Here is a 21,341-nt window from a genome sequence, read left to right as displayed (position 1 = left end):
TAAAGATGCTTTTTTTCACCTCCAACCGCATAATAGTCCCTTTGCATTCTCTGCAACCCTACTGGCATATGATGCAGAAGGATTGTTGTTATCTAGGGAACCTAGACATCTGGCTTAGATGTTAACAACAATAATACTAATATCAATGGTTATCTATATTTGGCAGTGGGGGGACAGAACAGCATGTACCACTCCTTAGGATATTCTCCAATTACCCAAGTAAAACATAAAGCCAGCTAAAGGAAACTTGGCATAGCCAAGGCACCCTGCACCTTGCTCTCTGGAGAACTGAAAACTGCTCAAGTCACTTTAGCTCCCTGTTTTTGCTCCTGTATATGGCTGCATTAAAACAAATATTTTTAAGCAGTGCTGGAAGATGCTTCCAAGGGTGAAAGAGAGGCCACTTATTTATGTAAAGTCGCCTTAGTTTATGGTAGGTACTCCTGAAATTTTTGTTAATATTCAGAAGGTGGTTATTTAATAGCCCACTAATGGAATTAGTCTCTGGTTTTGCCCTTTAAGCTCTATTCTGTGAATAAAAATTATTAAGAGAAACAGTTCAAGCATGTTCCAGTATAGCTACCACGTAAAGAAATACTAAAGACAGAATCAATTGCATGCATTAATCTTTAATTAGCAGCATCAGAGAAACTATAATCTAGTAGCTAGAGTACTGGACTAGCTACAAAAAGCCTTCATTCTAATCCCAGATCAGACACAGATTTGCTATGCACCTCCCATGAGAGGGGGAAAGAAATACCCCTCTCCACTCTTATTTTCCTTGTTACCTTTTATCTGCCTTACCTACTTATTTTTGCAGTAGTTGTAGCAGAGGCACTCTCTACATGTGCAAAACTCCACACTGGCTCTGCAGCATTGGGGGAGCAGCCCAACTGCTGATTGCAATTAACAGCAATATCAACATCATCTAACCTATCTCAAGACAGTTTTAAGTCTTTGGTGTTTCTGTAACGCTCTCAGAAACCTTACAGATAAAGCAAAAAAAGGCAGCCTGTGGGAAGAAATAATAAAAGCACACAAATTATTTCCAACAAAAACACAGCGCATCTTTGAGCAATCTCCCTCACTCCCACGATTGCTATGCAGTCCCCAGGCTGATGATGTATGAACCTGTTTTCTTCTTGGCTGATTTCTGGACATCCAACTCTACATCTTGGCTAGCCTCTCCAAAATGGATATTCACCACTAAATGACAGCATGATGCAGCCAAAACAAAGCTTACGCTTCTCCTTCCATTAAACCCCGTCACCTCCCTTTCAAGCAGCCTTAGGTTAGCACTCATTCTTCTCTCTCCTGCATTCCCCACATCTAAGCTGTGCCAAACCTTGATGCTTTCCCTCTGCAACCACAGCACCTCTAGAATCTATTCTGATAGTGAAAGTTCTTTTTCTCACCCTTATCTAACTTTCTCAGAGTCCCCCATGCTAATAGACACTAGTAGACACAAAATACTACCACCGCCATCAGGCTCCCATTCTTGCCATTAAGGGACACACACCTTTATTTCTCCAGACAGGTTCCTGACCCAGTCAACATTTGCAAAACAAAAAGGCAAATATGTTCTATTTAGAGTGATTTTGCATAACATACGCTATCCAACTGCCTCAGCTTTTTTTCCCCTTTGTCAATAGGAACGTTTTTTTCTCTATTTGTTACGCACCCACCAATTTCTGAACACACATAACCACTTACTGGAACATGTGGCTGGAAAAGCACATGATCTTTGCAGCCCATTCCCAGCTGGTTCTGCTACCCCTCCCCCCAGTAACCTCTCAATAAAATTCCCTTTCCTTTCACCAGCTGAGAGGCAGGAATGCACAGCTCAGTAGAATGCTGAGGTTAAAGCAGAGCAATTCCCTAGCTTTCAAGCAGTGTTATGTCTATCCGCATACCAGGACAAAAAACCCCCTCTACTCCTCATGCAACCAGCTTGCCCTAGGTTGTCTCTGCATTCAGATATTTGGCTCTCCTTCCCCATGGTAGATAAAACACTCCCCACAGGCAAAACTTCTTAGTAAGCACTCAGCCCTTTGATCTCAGAAGCAGCTGGTGCACAGCTGCTCCCCATTACTTTTGCAAAACCTTTTGCATTTTTCTGTCCTCCCAGGCAGGCACAAAGGGCAAGAACACCACCAGCAGCCATCTTACATTCTCATGCAAAATTTTTTTCTCTCTGCCTCATGTGCCCTGCCCAACTCTTCCTTGAATTACTGCCCACCTGGCTCAGTCCCAGCTCTTCCTTCCTAACCTGTTCCCCAAGCATGCAAGCAATGCCCTCGTGTTCCTTTTCTCAGCAAGTCTACCCCATGCTTGGGAGTCTCCTGGGGAGACAAGAGTATTCTGTCTGTCCTTACAGACTGTAGGAAACAGACTGTTGTCCCTCATCCCAGGAAAATCTTCCCTCAGTTGTTTGCAGGTGGTAAGAAAGAAGTCAAGTCCACCCCCATTTCTCTTCTGTGCAACTACAAAGCCCAGCAAGCACAGGAAAGCCAGCCTCCTAAGAAGCAGGCACACCTGAGGCACACCTCAGGACCTTGCTAGGAAAGCATGGATTCGATTAATGCAGTATCACCTCCCAGAGCTGAAGAGCAGACCAACTGCAGCAACTATTACCAGCACAAGATTTTCAATGATACTTTGTACAGGTTTAAAGAAAACAGAAAAGCCAGAAACCAACTCAGCATCTCAAATAAGTAAACTGCAAGAACAACACAGGACTTTAATCCCTTCCTTAGATGGAAAAGCCATTTTAAACAACTGCTAGAAGACAACTAGGGATTGTAAGAAGCAGCATAGCCAAATAATTCTGCCTGTAACACTGATCTTTGAGAAATATTTACAGTCCCTTGCCTATGTAGATAGGAGGAAAAGGGAACTGTTGATCAATGTGATGCGATTTCCCTAATCCATAAGATTAACCTTAATACTCACATGCCGAGTAGAACTGATAGAGCTGAAAAGCCTGCTTCTTGGCCCGCTTTCCAGAACTGTCTCAGTGAGGCTATCGCTGTGTACCCACCAGCACTTCTGCAGCAGCTACATCATCAATGATCCCAAGGTGGTCTGCAGCCAGGTGCCAATTAGAAAAAATCACTTCACCTGGTCCTACTGCTGACATTTCAGAGCCAAGGCCAACAGCTGCTGCACTCCTGCTGGGAGTAGTATGAAGCATATGCATAAGACTTCATTCCTTTCTCTCAGTTAATAAGGGAAACAAACTCACCAACACAAGATTCTTACTTCTAGATGCCAGTTGTTTTTTTTCCAAGCAGTATATGTTACACTTGTTTGTGTGCGTGTATACACATTGAGGGGGTTAGTTTTACTAGAACATGACAGAAAGATGAGCACATTTGCTGAAGTAGCTACAAACTTCATTAACTTTTCATAAAGATTTAAGATTTTTAACTTTGTATTAGAACTTTTGCTGCAGGTGTAACTTCCAGGAAAAGCCCAAGCTTTTAAGAGACATTCTGATCAAGGGAAAAAAGGAAGACTCTTCTGGTTACTAGTCTCTTTTGTGAAAGTTGACACTGCATAATCCCTCAACAGACACTTTCACAAGCAGACTTTAGCCACCAGCTGAAGCCATTTGCACTGATGCGTAGTAATGAAACACAATGTTTGAGCCGGCCTGGTTAAATATTTACTAGTCAAGTGTCAAGCCAAGAACTCTCCCAGACTCTTGTCCATTCGTTTGTGATCATGCCAGTCCATGCCTGTACATGAAACAAGGTGGCACTTCTGCTCCTGGTAACGTACTAGAAACATCTCATGGCAGGATACTTTTGAAAAACAATGTTATGATTTAGAAAACTGTTCGTGGATTTGTCAGAGTCATGTTCATGAAACGCGTAACAAAACTTCAGCAAAAGGGGTTATGTTTAGTGGAGGGGTATGACAAACAAATACCATCCAACTAAATCATCCAGGATGATTCTCCTCACTGAAGAGAGCCAGTAGACAGATAAAAAAAAGAAAGCTCAACTACTTCCCATGGGCTTTCTGCTTTTCTGTGCCACTCACCCCGATAGGAGATAATGATGTTTCCACTACAGCTATGCCCTAACTTCCACTACCACACTCTTGCTCCATCAAGTGAACAACTTCCAGGTTAGCTAGCACTGCACTGGTACTTTAATGATACATACCCACTCCATAAAACAAACCCCAAATAACGTCCATCCCTGCTCCCCCCAAAAACACCATCCAACCTTTCATGGATTACAACAGGAATTAACCTGGATTCTTTATAGCTGCCTGTGCTCTCAGCATTACTGCTCATTCTTAACAAAACCCGTCTCACTTCAACTGCATTGTTTGAGGGTATATCCATAGAGTTCTTCACAGAAATGTGTCTGCAATAACATGACAGTGAAATCTTAGCTCCACGAGTTGTCCTGTAAGCAAGAACCACAAGCTACTTTTAAAAGTAGATACTTGGTGGTGGGGTGAGTGTGTGGATGTCAATTAAGAAAGCAAACAGCAGCCTTTTGCATCGCTGTTGAAAAATCGACTTCTGACAACCGAGACCCGCAAAATCACAAAAGCAGTTCAGCAAGCCTTTACTTTTTCCATGTTCAATGGGTGCTCCTCCCATTGTCACGTACCTCCTTTCTCTTCACCTTTTTTCTCCTCCCCCTACCAAATTATGGAGAACGCTTTTTTTTTATTTGCCACCACGTAGGCCGAAATGTCTAAACATGAATTTGAAGGTTCTACAGATCTTTAATGTAAAGAAAGAAAATGCTGAAGCCCAAAATGAGCTTTTCCCCCAAATATTTTAGCTATCAATCTGTAAAGCTAACTTTCAAATTCCAAAATTACTCCCAGATAAAAGGAAACCACCTACAGTCAGTTCCTGAGAACTTAAACTCTCAAAAACATATATTTTTCTTAAAGTTAGAATTGTGAAGTCTTTCAGAACGCACTGTATGACAGTGAAGAAACAAAAATCCATTCCTTCCATTGTAGGTCATCCTTTAACGGCTATAAATAATGGAAAAAAAATATACAGCCTCTTAGTACTTGTTACCTATACTTTTATAAAAATTATCTCATTACATTTCTATACAGTAACACAGGATTATTAGAAAACTTCTTCTGTAGATATAGCTTTATGGAGGACAATCGTCATTAGTTCCTACAGCCATCTGAAGCCAGTAGTCCAGATTTCTAAAAATTACAAAGTTGTACAAGTTCTCTCCTCCCTTGTGGAAACCATGTTCACTTTCTCTCCAGGAAACAGGGCTGTCTGCAAAGCCATGCACAGTTAAGGTCAGCCAATATGCCAGTTTTGGTTCACCAAAATAGCAACTGCAAGGAAGAAGACAAGGTAGTCAATAATTACAATGGAATAGGCAGCATGTTCAAGTATACAATATAAAGTAAATATATAAATTTTAAAAATCAAAGACACAGGCACTTTAGTGAAAATTTGTAACTAACAGTTACAAAACCCCCTGCTTTAGTACATAATAAATAAATTCAAAAGAAAATATTTTATCAGAAGACATTAGGAAATTAAATAAGATTGACTCTTGATTATTCCTACCATACTTTTAGACACGGCAAACCTGGAAGTTACAGCAATTAGAAAAAGTTCTAAGTTGTAAAGTAGCTGTTCTGAATTTCCTACAGCACGCACTGTCTTTCAGAAAATAGAACACTTGCTGAAAACAGTTGCTATCAGGGCAAAAAAGATGTTGGAGGAAGAAATATATTCAGGCTATGCTTGACACAAATACTTTTACCACCAGAAAGGAAATGGATTACAAATAATCAAAGCCAGACATTATCCACTGCTCTTTAAAGTAGAGAATAAACGCCAAGGAAATTTGTGTTCCAACACTAGCTTACAGAGGCTTTCTGCATGAGATTTGAAAATTGCTCAGAGTAATGATCATATTCCAGACAAAGAAACGGCAATACTGTCATGCGTCAGTGCTACAATTCTTAGCCACCAAGCACTTTAAGAATTGTCTCACACATGCAGCAAGGAGCTTTGAGAATTTGCTACCAGTAGCACTAATATAAAATACAAACAGTTACCACACTGATCCATGACACACCAGTATCATGCAGTTTGGTACCGAATTAGAACTACAGCTACCCTGGTCAACACTATCCAGTGTCCTATATTACAACATTTGATTCAAAAAACTTACTATGAATTAATTTATTGTAGTGGCATAATAACCTTGAAGTACCTTGAGATACTTTTTTTGGTATCATAAAGGGATTTCAATCACATTTTCCATCAGTAGTTAAAAATACTACATCAGACATATTTAAGGGCACCTGATTTTCATAGACAGGGAATTAGAAAAATGTGGAGCTCAGTAGAGCCACTGTTTCTTAGAAATTAAGACAAAAAGCAAAGTCATTACTAGAATACAGAGCAGGCATTCCCATTTGGAGTATCCAAAACTGTTTATTGCTTTTTTATACCAATGTTAAGCTTCCAACTCATTTCCTAATTAAAAAAGAAAGTCTTCGTTTTGTATATTTTGCTATTTACCTCCAACAGCACTTCTGAAAAGTATTTAAAAGTGATTCTAAAAATTATAAGTGTTAAGAGTACAAATATTTTAGTAATGTACTTCTGTTAGCCCTTACCATAGCTGCTCCAATAAATGAATTATCTTCTCAGGAATTATAAAGCCTGTGATTGTGCACAAAAAAGCTTTTTCCACCACTGTGTTGGGCTGAGGACAGCAATAGGTTGATAAAAAGCTAGATGATTTGTTGTCTCTGGAAATAAAAAACAAACAACAAAACAACTAAAATAAATATACTTTAAATCTTCTACAGTAAGTCTGAGTAACCAAAAATTGTACCAAACAAGTAGCGTCTATGTATATAATGTAAATTAGTACCGAACCAACTAATGGCCAAGCAATTAATACACAAGATGTCATAGTGCTGTGGATTAACCCTGGTAAACACCTAAACACCACACAGCTACTCATTCACTCCCCCCCTAGTGGGATGGCGGAGAGAATCAAGAAGGGTAGAAGTGAGAAAACACATGGGTTGAGACAAAGATCATTTAAAAGTAAAGCAAAAGTTGCATGTGAAAACAAAGCAAACTAAGGAATTCATTTACTAATTCCCATTGGCAGGCAGACCGTTCAGCCATCTCCAGGAAAGCAAGGCTTCATCTTGTGTAACTGTGACTTGGGAAGACAATTGCTGTAACTCCAAACGTTCCCCCTGCTGCTTCTTTCCCCCAGATTTTTTTGCTGAACGTGCCACCATATAGTATGGGATATCCCTCTGGTCAGCTGGGGTATGCTGTTGTGGCTGTGTTCCCTCCCAGGCTATTCACTGGCAGGGCAGCATGAGAAACAGGAAAGACCATGTAAGCACTGCTAAGCAATAGCTAAAACATCCCTGTGTTATCAACACTGTTTTGGTCATAAATCTGAAACACAGCACCACACAAGCACCAGTACACACGGGTACCCCCAAAACCACAGAAAAGTTACTCAAGATTTACAACAAACACTTAAGTGCATAACAGATGTCACACTTACAGAAATGTGCCCTTCTTAATTCTTATTTAGCTCTTCCTTAAAATAAATTTTGGCTTTCCATACTTGAAACGTATTTAAAGATCAAACAAATTCAAATACTCACAAGCTAACTTGATTCCAGACAGCACCTAGCCACTCAAACAGTTCCTCCGTACTGCAGGACTCGTCTGGCTTCCCTTGGAGTTCATTACTTTCTAACACTGGACACTGCAAGTCCCTTAATGTGCTGAATGTTATTTTTGGCTTCAGAGCCTGTATTTGGTTCTTTGAAAAGTATGACATCAACGTTGATCCCTCTGCACCTTAACAACACAACATCACAAAGAGCTGTTACAAAACTACTAAACTAAACAAAAGGAGCACTGAATACATGAAACCTTTGTATATGTTTACAAGAAAATGCAGTGTGTAATCTTCTTACATGCTGTTATCTTTGGCAAAAGCCATAGAATCTTCAACTTCCTTATCTTCTTTGAAATAGAACAGCGCAAGATCCAACAACTCAGTATAGCTCAATAAAATTACTATTTAACTAACACATACAGATTTGTCAATAGAAAATTCAAGCAGAATGAACTTGGCAACTAATAACATGAACTTGTTAGAAAGAGGAATTCAGACTGTTCCTAAAAAAGGAACACATGAAAGGGAGTAGGAACACAAGTTAACTGCTCCCTGAGACAAAGTGGTCTCAGAATCATGAACAACTCCAGTGGAACAAATTCCCACAGATCTCAGGAATACTTTGCAAAAAGCTATAGTGTTGTTTAAATTCTCCCAGAACATGCCTTCACAGCTGCAGAAAGTTTCCCTTTTCATTGCCCGAAAAGGCACTCAGTCTTCTATCCAGCGTGTCAGGTTATTGGATCTCTTAGATCTCTCAGCTGAGGACAAGAATATGTAAGAATATTTCCCAGATGTCCGGTCCCATCACTATAGACCACATACTTGATTTCCTAGGTGTGATGGCAAACTATGGAGCCATAAGGTTTTTGAGAAAGGCTCTTGATTTACAGTACATTAAGAAATCATCTTCAGATAAGGTATATTTGGAAGGTGATTTTATCCCAGAAAAAATAACAGAATCGGTCATCAAGACCAGAGACCCTCTTACCCACCTGGCTAAGGTGTCTGCCATCCCAGAACACCATTTTCCCTGAAGAGTGGAAAAGTGAGAAGGTGACTACAGGTTTGAGAACAGATTTATCAATGATGTCAAGATGAATTCTAGGATAGTCTGCGGGACAAGGATTGAAGAGAGAAGGAAGGGGGGAGTACAGAGAAATCAAACTATATCACAAATCTCACTTTACTAGGATCAAAGAAAAAAAACAAAACAAAACAAGAGTAATAAGTCTTCAAATGCAGTATGGCTGTAACAGATGTACCTTGATGTACTTCTGGGAAAGGTCATGTTTCTTCAACTCCAGTAAGTAATCCAAAACAGCAGCCAAAATTCTAAAAACCTAACCTAGACTAAAAACCTAACCTAAGCAAGCATATTGCAAATTAAGAGATATTAACCAACTTCCTTTTTGAAGCAGTAAGATAACTGACCTGGAATCAATTCTCCTAAATTTGAAATTCCAGACAATGTATTCTATTTTCATATAGCAATAATGGGTCTCTAGGTGACCAAGAAATAATACCTTATTCATGAAAAGTCCGAAGTCCAGAATAGCATTTAAATACTGCAGGAAAGGCACGTATGAACAGAAGAAATTCAAGAACAGGATAGAGTTCGCTACAGAATACGATGTCCAAGACTTGCTATCCAAAATTATGGACTGCCTAAACTCCATCAGCCATATTTATCCCATCAAGGACAATCACATGGGGAAGTAGTAAAAGGAGGGCTAACTTGATCCTTTTTAGTCATCCTTCAAAAAAGGCTGTCCAAGTACCGAAAGGCACAGTGACAAAGACAAGCAGCCACTGAATTCTTTTTAATTTAGTATCTTTATACAGATATACTTAAGTCTGAAGTGTGCTAGAACAGATCATCTTCCTTCGGTCTGTACTTTCTATTGGGATTTGTTAGACTAGCAGGTTCAAAGAATGTATAATATTGCCCTAGAATTCTTAGTCAAATATAAGAAATTATACATTTTGAATCCTCAGCTATAGTCCTAACTTCAAGGAGCCTCAAACACAACAGTCAAGACTCCAATTGAACAACTCCTCTAGCTACAGCATAGCTTTCCATGTCAACAACAACCAGGCACATTGTCAAAGTTTGCAGGCCAGTGAATTGCAGCCAATAAACATCTAAAATTGTCATAGAGATTACAGCAATAAAAAAGAGAAGAAAAGGTTGGTTTGCCTATGTCATTAAAGACGTGACACACTCCGTATTCCTTTTTTCTGTTCCTCCTGGAGCCGGAGCCACTAAGTGGGAAAAGCAGGTACGAAAGCAAAAAATCCTGCTTTTGGAAAGCGACACGAATGTTTATAGGTTTGCAGCAGTGCTGACCATAGCAAGAAACACCAGTTATCAGCAGGAAGGCTGAAAGCAGAATGTTCACAGAGGATATGGATTCTCTCAGGTCTATGCCTCAGGTCTATTAATAAAAATCTATAAAAGTTTTACTTTTGTCAGTACAAAGGAACTAAGAGTCTTTAATGTGTTATAAGCACGAGATTACTGCACAGAAAGGCATTTAGATTTAACTCCATATTCAGGACATGATTGACCTGACCCGGTTTTTGGATGTAAAAAAGTGAGGAAAAGGAATGCTGTTCTTCCTGAATGCTTCTACACTGGCAGCAACAACCGTAAGGAATGTACCAGCCCTGGAGGCATTTTGCTATCTGCCCAGGGTCAATAAATCCAAGCAAGCTGAGCCTGAAGATCCGCCACCTTAGTTGGATTTATGTCACCATTTGTGGTAACAACAGCATTCACTGTGAGTCTTTCCTGAAGACTACAAGGACGGGTATTGCAAGCCTTTAAACGATTTCCGTATGACAAACAAGGAAGGATCCTTGTCGTATGATTAGTACTTAAAAAGAGTGAGGGGAAACATGAAGGACTAAAGTTCTGGGGCATGGGACACTGCTAAAGGAGCTTCTAAGCATCTTTAATTTCTCAGATCAGTAACTCTCTCTCAGACTTGGTCTTGAAGAGCCAGGAAAAAAACACACTAAGAGCTATGCAGCTATGATGAAGAAAAGCTTTTTTTTTTTTGCAGTACAGACTCCTGCAGCTTTTGTCAATTCTATCTAAATGTTACATATCGCTAGATACAGCCTGTTCTGAGGTAAGACAAGCAAGTGAGGACTTTGGAAAATGACCCTCAGAGGAAGAACAACACTTAAATCCAAGAAGAAAAATTAATGTAATTAGAAAACAGTAGATAAATGAATGCTAGAAGAAAGGTGATTTGAGACAATACAATTTCTTATAACAACAACCTCTTACTCTGCTCCAGTCTCACAGAAGTGCTTGAGAATAAAATGGTAAAATAGCAGACTGCATGTACCAGTGTAGATAGCATATGACGAAAATAGGGACTCTGCACATACCCTTTAACTACTGATGAAATGAAAGTTCCCCATCCCAAGTACTACACCAAATATGTAACTTATGTGTATTAATAAAAAAAATCAAAAAATGTGTATTAATAATGGTTATGTATGTCACAAATTTATAAAGAGGCAGCACTATCAAATAGGCTAAGTTACACCAAAAAGCCTGGGCAACAGAGACAAGGAAATGAAGCAACTAGTCTGTCTCCTATGAATCCCTATTGTGTTCCTTAACTGAAATGTTCTGCTGTGTAGGAAGTAACATACACCCCAAACAAATAAACAAAACAAACAAAAAATCCCACATGAACGAATTTTAATCCGATTTTTCCCTCCACTGAAAATACATTTGAACAATCATTAGAAAAGAACAGTAAACTAAAAATATTTGGACTTCATGTTAGTTATATTTTAGTTTTACATTTACTTTTATTACCTGTATTATACCAAGCCAATAGGAAGTCAAATTCTAAAGGTTTCTTTTCTTTCAAGGCCCAAAGCACTCTGTTATGTTTCTTGCTATCAGGGTGAAAGCCGGGATCAGTCAAGTCAATAGTTATAACTGCAAAAATGTAAAAAATGCAACAGTTCCTCAATTGAAATAAATTTTGATATTAAAATCATTAAGAACTAAAAGAAAGAAACCAAAGAACATTAAACTTCCTTTTAACATATACAGCATCTTTATAAAGTATTTGATTATGCAAATATGATGCCCCATTAGGTAAGTAAATATTCACCTCCTGCTGTCCTTATTTTGATATAATCTGGAGCTGTCTTCTAGTGACTGAAGAGAGATTCCTTTTGTAGTGGCAGTGACAGAAGTCCCAAAACAGCGCCTTAAAAATATCTTGGTAATTAGGCAAGCTATTAGCACTAAAAAAGCTAGGATTTCTAAAATCAAAAGCCACGTATATGGCAACGACGCTTCTCCAACCGTTTTTTAGTAGATTAATTGGTCCCAGGCTGAAAGTTACATTTATTTTTCCAAGGGAAATTTCACCATACATTTTACTTGGTAAACTGAATAGTAAAATAATGTCCCATTTTGCCAAAATTCTTATTATACATAACAAGTTTCCCCTTCTAAAGCTTTTGTGTAACTGTTTATCAACTATTTACCAGGTTCTAGTACATCTAAGATGGCATAGCATTCATGTTTGGTTTTTTTTAAATTGTTTACCAAAAAAAATAACAAAAAAATCACACTCAGTTTGTCTGTTAAAAAATTACATTTTCCAAGTACTTGGTATATGGAGACTACCATTTTAAATATGTCAAATGTAATACAATTCTCCTATTCAAGCAAGCGATCTTGAGTGAGGCTCAAGACTGTACAAACAACGCAATGAAAAATTCAGAAATTAAAAAGTTTATAGAATACCCAAAAGATCACACATTTATTCCCTCATAGCTGCTTTATCATTTGGGAAAAAGTATTTTTTCCTCTTCACATAGTACTTCTATATGCATCTGGAAAAATAAGACCTAGACAATAACCTATTTTAAGGAAAGGAAAGTTTCAGCATTGCTGGTTTAACATCCTAACAAGATGCTTCAGTCAGATCTGAAATAAGCACTGTTAACATAAATAATACTTACTATATCTCATTACTTTTTTGCCAGAATACTGAGAAGGGCGACCTTGCAGTCCAAGTTCCTCATAGGTATCCTTATCCACTGATAGAATTAGTTTTCCTATAAACAAAATAAACTTTAATACAAATAATCTTCTACTTAGTTCTCTTTGAAGTCTTCTGAGAATCATATACCTTATACAACGTTATCTCTGGATCAATGGTATTACTAATGTAATCCAGATTCATTAGTTCCAGTTAAATGGATTACCAGATTAACCCTTAAAAAAAAGATATAACTCAATTACTCTTTTTTTATCAAAGAGGTCTTTTGAACTAGAATGAGAAAAGTGTAATATTATTCCTGAGATAGTTGTAGCTTTTTTAACTGTACTGCCTCACTTCATTGCCTCCATTTTTTCCCCACTTGTCCCCTAGCATTTTCTGTGTCATTGGTTGAACACTACATTACACTAGGGCCTGACTTAGTAAACATTCATGCATGCACTGCTCAACTAAATATACAAAAGCAGTTCCTCCAACTCCAATGGGACGACACACACTGAGTAAACTACGCTTATTAATGATGAGCAAATATGTGCTGGAACAACTCCACTTCCGTGTTCATAAACCAAATCCGGCAGCTGCCACTTGGTACAGAACTTCACACAACAGATCTCTACTACAGTCTTTTGGTTCTGCTGTACAAGTAACAGTGTAATATAGACTACAAACAAATAAGGTTGTTGCTGAAGATTTCAGATGGTGACATCACCAGGAACTGTAATGCTGCCTCTGTATTAATTGTGCATAACTTGCAATAATGGTATCATACAAGCTCAAACACTATCAAGTATCCGTTTTGCTAGGACTGGGCTGACAGAGCACATACAAGAATCCCTCCTCTGAAGAATGTGAATTTACTTGTGTCCTGTCATATTACAGCGTGTAAGGCTAAAGGGCTGATAGACCAATTTGTGTTTCTATTGTATCTGATATACTGTTAAATGGGAATAAGATGACATAACTGAAGCACAAAACAGCTTTATTATTTTCTCTGCATTAAAAATCCCACCTGTAACATTTTTTCATAAAAATGTGATGGAACTGCAGAGAATTTTAGCACATTTCATATAAACACTGAGTATTTTAAAAGCGTTCCCTAAGCAGTGCTGATAATTTTCTTTTTTGATACAAATTCTGTCTTTAACACCAGTAGGAAACAAGAAGTTGGAATGCAATGTTTTCACAAAAATAATCCTCTGTAGCAATTGCAATTACGATTGAAGCACAGACATTCCGATACTATAAGTGAAGATGACTTTTTTTATTTCCTTCAGATGAAATAAAGAATTTAACAACATGAATGAAAAAAAGTAAGTTAGAATGAATATTTTTCCAATTCAAACATATTTCCAATAAAGATGGCAAGTACAGCAAGCATTACATTTTCCAGTTTATGTCATTCCACATGAAAAAAAACCACAAACAAAACCCAAGACCAGAATCCATATGTATGTATTACTGAAACCAAAACAAAACATACCATTTGGTAGCAGAGCTGCAGTATTATCTTGATCAATTTTTGTGTTATAGGTAAGCGCGTAGCATGAACCTTTAATAGTAAAGCAGAAAACCGTGAGATTACACAGTCTCTGAAGACAAACATAATACGAAAGATTCACCTCAAGATAATCAAACATACAAAAACACCATTCGAATCACTCTAAACCCTTGTGTTTTCATCAGCTTTATTCCACCTTCTCAAGCCAGGCAACATTTTGTTATTATTTTTGTAAACCTTGGACTGGCACTATTTTAAAGGGCCTGTAATACAGATAACATTAGCAATATGCCCCAATACGCAAACACTTTCTTTCCACCTGCGACCTTCCCCACTCCGCAAATGGAACCCCACATTTTCTTCCAGACACATTTCCATTATTAGCTCACATGAAGACAAGGTGGAAGATGCTCTAATTACTAACCATATTTTGTAGCATTATCTGCCACAACCAATTTTGTTCTTAAAAATACAAGTCAGATCGTGTAAACTCAGTGTACATATGTCATACTGCTTCCATAAAACTAATGGTACAAAAGCCATTAATGAGACTAAAGGAAATCAGAGTCCCACATTTAGAAGGTAATGGATCTCATTCTCCCATCTCACCCACATGTTCTCTTTTCTCCTCTGTTTTCCCTTTAAAACTTTTTTTCTCCTGGACAATCAACTGAAGGGTACAACATTTATCATGAGCCAAACGAACGGGGCCTGCTCGATTAAAATGGCATGCACCAAGTATGCAAATGCAAGTTGGCTTGGCAGAGGCTGCATCTTTCTTCACATCCTCTTTGCTCTTACTGTGTAAAGATGAGCCGCCGCAACTCCATTAGCAAAAGAGAAAAAGAAGCAAGCATTTTTTTTCCTTCTTTTTCTCTTGCTTGCTGTGGTACACAGCTAACACAGCTCTGTGTTGAAATACGAAGGAATGAGAAAGGGAGAAGGTAGCCGATTTCTGCAGCAATCTGCATAAAGATGAGGTGTAGAAGAAACAGGTGCGAGGATACATGGAAGCCCTCTTGACAGCTGGTTTGCAGAATTGAGATGGAATAGGGAAAAATGAAGAGGGAATAATCATAGTAGTTCTGGACCCAGTGGGTATAAAAAAATGTTGACACACCACAAAGCAGTAAAAAGCAGCTGAAGAAATTAATACAGAATTTTCTTCATATTTTCCTTCCCTTCCTTTAAAATACTTTTCAGAATAAATAATAATAAATGGATTTTACTGTGTTATGAAAAAAGTACACTATTGCTGCATCTATCACATTCTGATTTCCTTCTTACCTTTCTTCACAAAAGCATCGATGAATTCGTGAGCGACCAACTCATGAACCGATAAATTCCTCACCAGGTAGTACTCTCCAACATCCGCAATGCTACTTTTCAGCACTTCAGGTAGTATGCCACATTCAGGAATCAAAAAAGACACCTATTAGGAACATATTTGTAATGTAAATAATATCCTAAAATCTGTTCTGGAAGAAAAGCAAGAAACAGAAAAGAAAAACTCTACTTTTCAAAGACATCAGTATATCATACCAAAATGAGATGAAGAAAAAATAATATCAGGTTATTGTCTGCAAAAGGTGTCAATTTGCACATGCACTAACTACATTATTTGGGGTTTTTTTTTTTGCATTTTACGTGCACTTACAAATGCATTTACAGCAGCATTTGAGGTGTTACATGGAGGCATGATTTTACACAGCATCAGTTACTTAAAGATCTTGTTTCACATCATTAGAAATTTAGCTTGATGTCACACTGGAACATTTCCTTAAGCCCTTGATGGAGGAAGCAGTTACAATTAAACGCACAGACTAAGCATTTACATAATCTCAGTGGAAAAGCGAAGACCACAGTAGAATATAAACCAGTTTTTGAATCAATGCATTCTACTCTGCAGAATATTTTGGAGGTCAGAAGAGCTGATCATCAGAATAAAGAGATGACATACCATCAGAATAAAACTTGAAGACGTTATTATTTTCAAAAATGTCATAAGGTGTCTGTTAATGCTACAACTTCTGTAGCAGGTTTCTATTTTAAGGTAGGAAACCGATTTTCAAAACAGATGAGCACCTAGCTTTTCTTACTAAACTCAGCATTCAGTCTTTTGATCCAATTGCCTACCTTTAATTTCCTTTCTGTTTAAAACCTTTCCTGTACACGTTTCATAGATCAAGTCCAGGAGACCAGGGAAAACAAGGTTATTACATGGACAAGTACCAAGCTTCCCAACCACTAGGCCCAAGCAGCATAACTGTCTGTCCTCCTGTTCTTTCTCCCTCCATCCCTCAAAAAACGTTTTTCCAAAGGCTCTCAGAGAACAGGTATATATCTATCTTCCTTTGCACACAGATGCAACAGAAGTAACAACAGACAGATGAGCTGCCTGCCACACAAGCAGAAAGCTTTCTTGTCAGTTGCTAAAAAAATTACTAGGGAAACATCGAGAGGATCTGACTGAAACTTGTAACAGCCAAAGAAAGGAGAGAGCAAGCTGGCAAAAAACAGACTTTGCAACATTAAGTCATCCAAAACAATGAAGCAGTTGATGACAGCACGACATCGGACGTGCTGGAGTGAGTCCAGAGGAGGGTCACGAGGATGATGAGAGTGCTGGAGCACCTCTCCTATGAAGACAGACTGAGAGAGCTGGGGCTGTTCAGCCTGGAGAAGAGAAGGCTCCAGGGAGACCTTACAGCGGCCTTCCAGACCTAAAGGGGCTACAGGAAACATGGGGAGGGACTCTTTATCGAGGAGTGTAGTGATAGGCCAAGGGGTAGCATTTTTAAACTGAAAGAGGGTAGATTTAGATTAGACTAGATATTAGGAAGAAATTCTTTACTGTGAGGGTGGTGAGGCACTGGAACAGGTTGCCCAGGGAAGTCGTGGATGCCCCATCCCTGGAGGTGTAGGGGCTTTGAGCAACTTGGTCTGGTGGGAGGTGTCTCTGCCCACGGCAGAGGGTTTGGAACAAGGTGATCTTTAAGGTCTCTTCCAACTCTAACCAGTCTCTGATATTTCAGGTGAAGCAGGGACAACATGAGAGAGGAGACTTCCAGGGTACGCCTGCAGCCCAAAACTCCCCTCAGCCCCTCACTACTCGGACGCGCAATCTGTGGGTCCCGCTCCCTGTGGGAGCCCCCGGCCGGCGACCGGCCCCTCCTCGTGCCCACCGACGGCAACGGACATTAACGGCCGCCCCCTCCCCTCCCTTCCCCGCTCCCGGCTCGGCGGGCAGGCGGGCGCACTCACGCGGCAGTTGTAGGCGTGGTCCCGCACGTGCGCGGCGTGCCGCGAGCGCGGGTGCCGCGTGTGGCCCTTCTCGCAGACCAGCAGGTGCCGCGGGGCCTGGTGGAGCCGCCGCAGCGGCGGCACCGGCATCGACATCCCCCTCCGCCGCCGCCGCCACCGGGGAGACAGCGCCCCCACCCACGCCGCCCAGAGCGGTGGGGAGCGACCAGAGAGAGGGGCGCGGATGGAGCTGCGCGATGAGGTCACTTCCGCGGAGCGCGGAGGGAGTGGAGGTGTGCGCGTGCGCGGCCCTGGCGAGGGGGCGGAAGCCATGATAGGCCTCGCCCATTCCCTCCCCGCCCGGTCCGTGTGGGATCTCGGTGCATTTGGTCCTCTCATGTTCAGAAAAAGCCCAGCGGGAGGCGTGCAGAAAAACCCATACGGGTTTTGTGGTGCAGGAGGTGCAGTTGGAGGCAGTTACCGCATGTGCGTGCTTCAGGAGTCCCTCTGCGAGCGGGAACCGGGCCCCGCAGGTGTTGAGGGGGAGTGTCGTTGCCCCCCCCAGGGCATGTTTCCTGCTAGGGGATGGTTTTAGGAGACATGGACACTTGGGAGGGATAAAACGGACAGGTGAAAGCGTGTCCTCGAGTGGCTGATGGCACTGAGCAGCCTTCAAGGCATCGAGCAACCAGCTTCCTTCTACCCTACGGAAACTGAGAAACATGTAAATGCCATGACTGTGCAACAGGCCACTACCGAAATACAGTCCAGTTTCATCAGGACCCCGGAGAGATATACTGAGACACTGAATTGCTGCTGAAAGGCTGTCGTCCATTACATCTCTGAGCATGTTTGTAGTAATAGCTGCAGTTTTAAAAGATCATGAAGAAGATCGCGTGTCCACTGTCACTCCAAACAGGACTAATCAGCAAGCATGGTGCGCAAGGGCTCTGGGATTGGGCCCTGCTTCTGATGTGTCCTCACTGCTCATTTTGTACATTGTATATTTTATAGAAAGCATATACGGAAATGTCCTCTTTCCACCTTCCTGAAGTATTTATCTTCTCAGTCCACTAGCTTCATGGCTCCTGATTTATTTTTAAATGCTACCACACAACTTTCTTGGTACTTGCTTTTTCTGTACGCTGTACAAGGCTGTATGTAACCTTACTTAAACCACCACTCAGTCTGTTCACCAGACATCCATCAAGCTGGCAAACTTGATGCTCAGTTTTGATTCCAGTTTGACAATAGTCGTTCCAGAGATCTCAAGCTTGCCCTAGGGAGATCTTGACCTGCTTTTTCTACATGTGACATTCGATATTAACGCCTAGGGGTACATGAGTTTGGTTATTTGTGTCCCTTAGGTGGTTGGATGCCAAGAGAAAAAGTTTGTTCAGTATAGATTAGTACAGGAAATTTGTTTAGTATAGAAGAGTAAGGTCATTTGTTCAACAGCTGCAGTGCTTTTAAATAATCAACTCTAATAATCAACCATCAAATTCCTATGATTTCACTTGTTCACCGGCTACATAGCTTGGTGGTTTGATATCATAACTCAAGCGCTTTTGTTCACTACCTGGTCAGTAATTGTCTGTTTGGCTGAGGTAAATAGGTAGCACGTAGGTTTTCTAGATCCGTGTTTCCACTTTGGTGAATTATTTTACGGCACCAGCTTCAGCAGTCAATACGCCCAGGCTCTGCTTCTAGCACAGACTGCACTTTTCTGGTGCTCTGCCTATGTTTGGGTCTGCCTGATGTTGCTGACTTAATAGCTATAAATAGCTAGCAGTGTGAAAAGGCTGGTTCTTGCAAGGCCTGTGTTACAGAACTGTGCTTGCCCAATGGAAAGAGGGATGCTACCGAGGAGTTATTAGTTCAGTGCTTCTCGCCTGTTAGGCAGATTCCGACCCACTTGTTTCAGGGCACAGGCTTTCCGAGTGCTTGTTTACTGAAGTGACATCAAGGCACTGCTGCTCTGAACTCGGTGGCTTGTATCCTCCAATGCATGAGACTGAGATGAAGCTACACATCATGAGGTCACTGGCACATTAACCTTTGTGGAGGAGGGCTGAATTCTGTGCTTACGTTTCCTGTATAAATTGAATTAATTGGATTATTATGAATCAAAAAAAGGCTGTGTAATCACAGTAGCCTTCTAATTTAAAGCATGCAAACATTAATAGGAAAAGCACTTTGTGATTAATGTCAGTTATTATCATACCCGCAAGCAGAAGCCTCTGTGCGCAGACAAGCATCACACTGCGATGATCAGAAAGCCTGTTTTACTAAAGGGGTGAAAAGTTCAAGCCTCTGATCAATAAGCCCAGAGATACAGAGAGAAAATTCAGCTGTACTCAAAGCAGCTTGTGGAGTTGGGTTTTTTTTTGTGGTTTGGGGTTGTTTTTGTGAGCTTCTCTATGCTAATACAATTTATGCTTTCTACTAGGGATACAAATGGGTAGGAAAAGAAATGATGGAAAAATATGTTGGGGAAGGGTCAAGAGAGTCACAATTCATGGTTGCATATTCAGAGTTAAGTCAGCATTTTAGGGATTTTGGCAGGAGCGTAGTTCATTGCAGCTCAGTGGAGCACTGAAGGACTCACATCACTGTTCAGTTAGTTTGGTTCATATGTCAGGCAATTAATTTTAATCCACCCTTACTCATATATGTTGGCTGTCCTATTATAGAGTATGTGTGTTTTAGAGAACTCCCTGGACATACTGAACTAATTAAAAAAAAAACTTTAGCAGTCCAGTAGTCTGTGCTGTAACACACAGAATTTCCCTATCTGTAAATGGGCTACGTATATGTATGCTAATTGTTGGTAAATGCTGACGTTTTTATAGTGGTTGTTACAGTTTTGTGAGTAATTGGGTTTCTGTGTATTGTTTAAAAAAAAAAAGATATTTTAGAGTTTAAATAATTTAAGCGACACAGCCCCTGTAAAGCTATCACAATTTTCCCAAAAATTTCAAACCCATGACAGGGTAATGCAGTTTTGCAGCAATTCAGTTTCTGCATGCCTGAAGAGAGTTGCAGGCTGTAGTCGAGAGGAAAGAAATGCCTTGAGGCAACCTGTGGTAATAGCTTGGAGTAGGGAAGGATCTCTAAAATATTTCCTGGGACTGGTGAAATTTTATTCTGTTTTTGTATAAAATAACTGGGTTTGGAAAGAAAAGTCTGATCTTCACATTTTGTACAATATCTGTAGTTGCGAAGCCCAGCTGCTTTTTTCATGTATTTTTTTCAGTATTGAAGAGCAGTCTTAACTCATTCTTTCTGCTGGATTTTCTGATTTTAAAAATGACATCATTAAAATACTTTGAGTTTCATAAAGTCAAATCTAAACAAGTATCTGTCACAGATATTTTCAAATTGGTTTGTGTTTTTAAAAGGAATCAAAATATTTTTATTTTCAGTCACTTTTTTTCCTTTCTTAAATATTGTTTACTGCAGAAGAGAAAGAAGTTGTCTAAATCTTTTAACATTGGTTGTTATAATTAGTAGTTTGCAAAACAGAAACAAACAGACATCTCTGGTGCCTTGTTCATCTCAAGTTGATAAAGTGTGTAAGACTGAAAACGAGCAATTTACTTGATCAGTGTCAACTTTTTTTTTCACTGAGGAAAGTGGAAAGATGGTGAAGATGTGGATCGTTAGCTTTATAGCCTGTTTTTACACACTTCGGTCCAAATATTCAGAGCAGTGATGGATTGTAAAAAAGATCCCACTCAGACTTGTTTTTCTAGAAGATTACAAACAAAGCTTCTGCCAAGCTACTCCCCACAGCAGCTGTTTGAGCCAGGAAGAATAGTAAATGCTAACCATGGACCAAGTTGCTGGATTTGGTTTAAATGCAATTTA

At 39.9% G+C, this 21,341-nt stretch overlaps 1 protein-coding gene across 4 annotated transcripts; it reads right to left on the bottom strand.

Moving 5' to 3' along the window:
- Positions 1-5,046: 5,046 nt before the first annotated feature.
- Positions 5,047-20,816, bottom strand: RPP40 (ribonuclease P/MRP subunit p40). 4 transcript variants are annotated; one of them, XM_074576032.1, is made up of 8 exons: positions 17,493-20,816; positions 15,516-15,660; positions 14,211-14,279; positions 12,690-12,785; positions 11,524-11,649; positions 7,663-7,861; positions 6,640-6,774; positions 5,047-5,337 (listed from the first exon to the last, which is right to left on the bottom strand). In XM_074576032.1, the coding sequence occupies exons 1-8, from the start codon at positions 17,868-17,870 to the stop codon at positions 5,139-5,141; spliced, it is 1,347 nt and encodes a 448-aa protein (XP_074432133.1). In that variant the 5' UTR covers positions 17,871-20,816; the 3' UTR covers positions 5,047-5,138. The 4 variants fall into 4 exon arrangements, with proteins under 4 accessions (XP_074432133.1, XP_074432132.1, XP_074432134.1 ...); XM_074576031.1 differs by having other exon boundaries at positions 15,516-15,620; XM_074576033.1 differs by lacking the exon at positions 7,663-7,861 and having other exon boundaries at positions 15,516-15,620.
- Positions 20,817-21,341: the final 525 nt, after the last annotated feature.

This window comes from Larus michahellis, chromosome 2, assembly GCF_964199755.1.
Source record: "Larus michahellis chromosome 2, bLarMic1.1, whole genome shotgun sequence".
Taxonomy (NCBI): domain Eukaryota; kingdom Metazoa; phylum Chordata; class Aves; order Charadriiformes; family Laridae; genus Larus; species Larus michahellis.
This window is presented reverse-complemented; position numbering and strand designations above follow the sequence as displayed.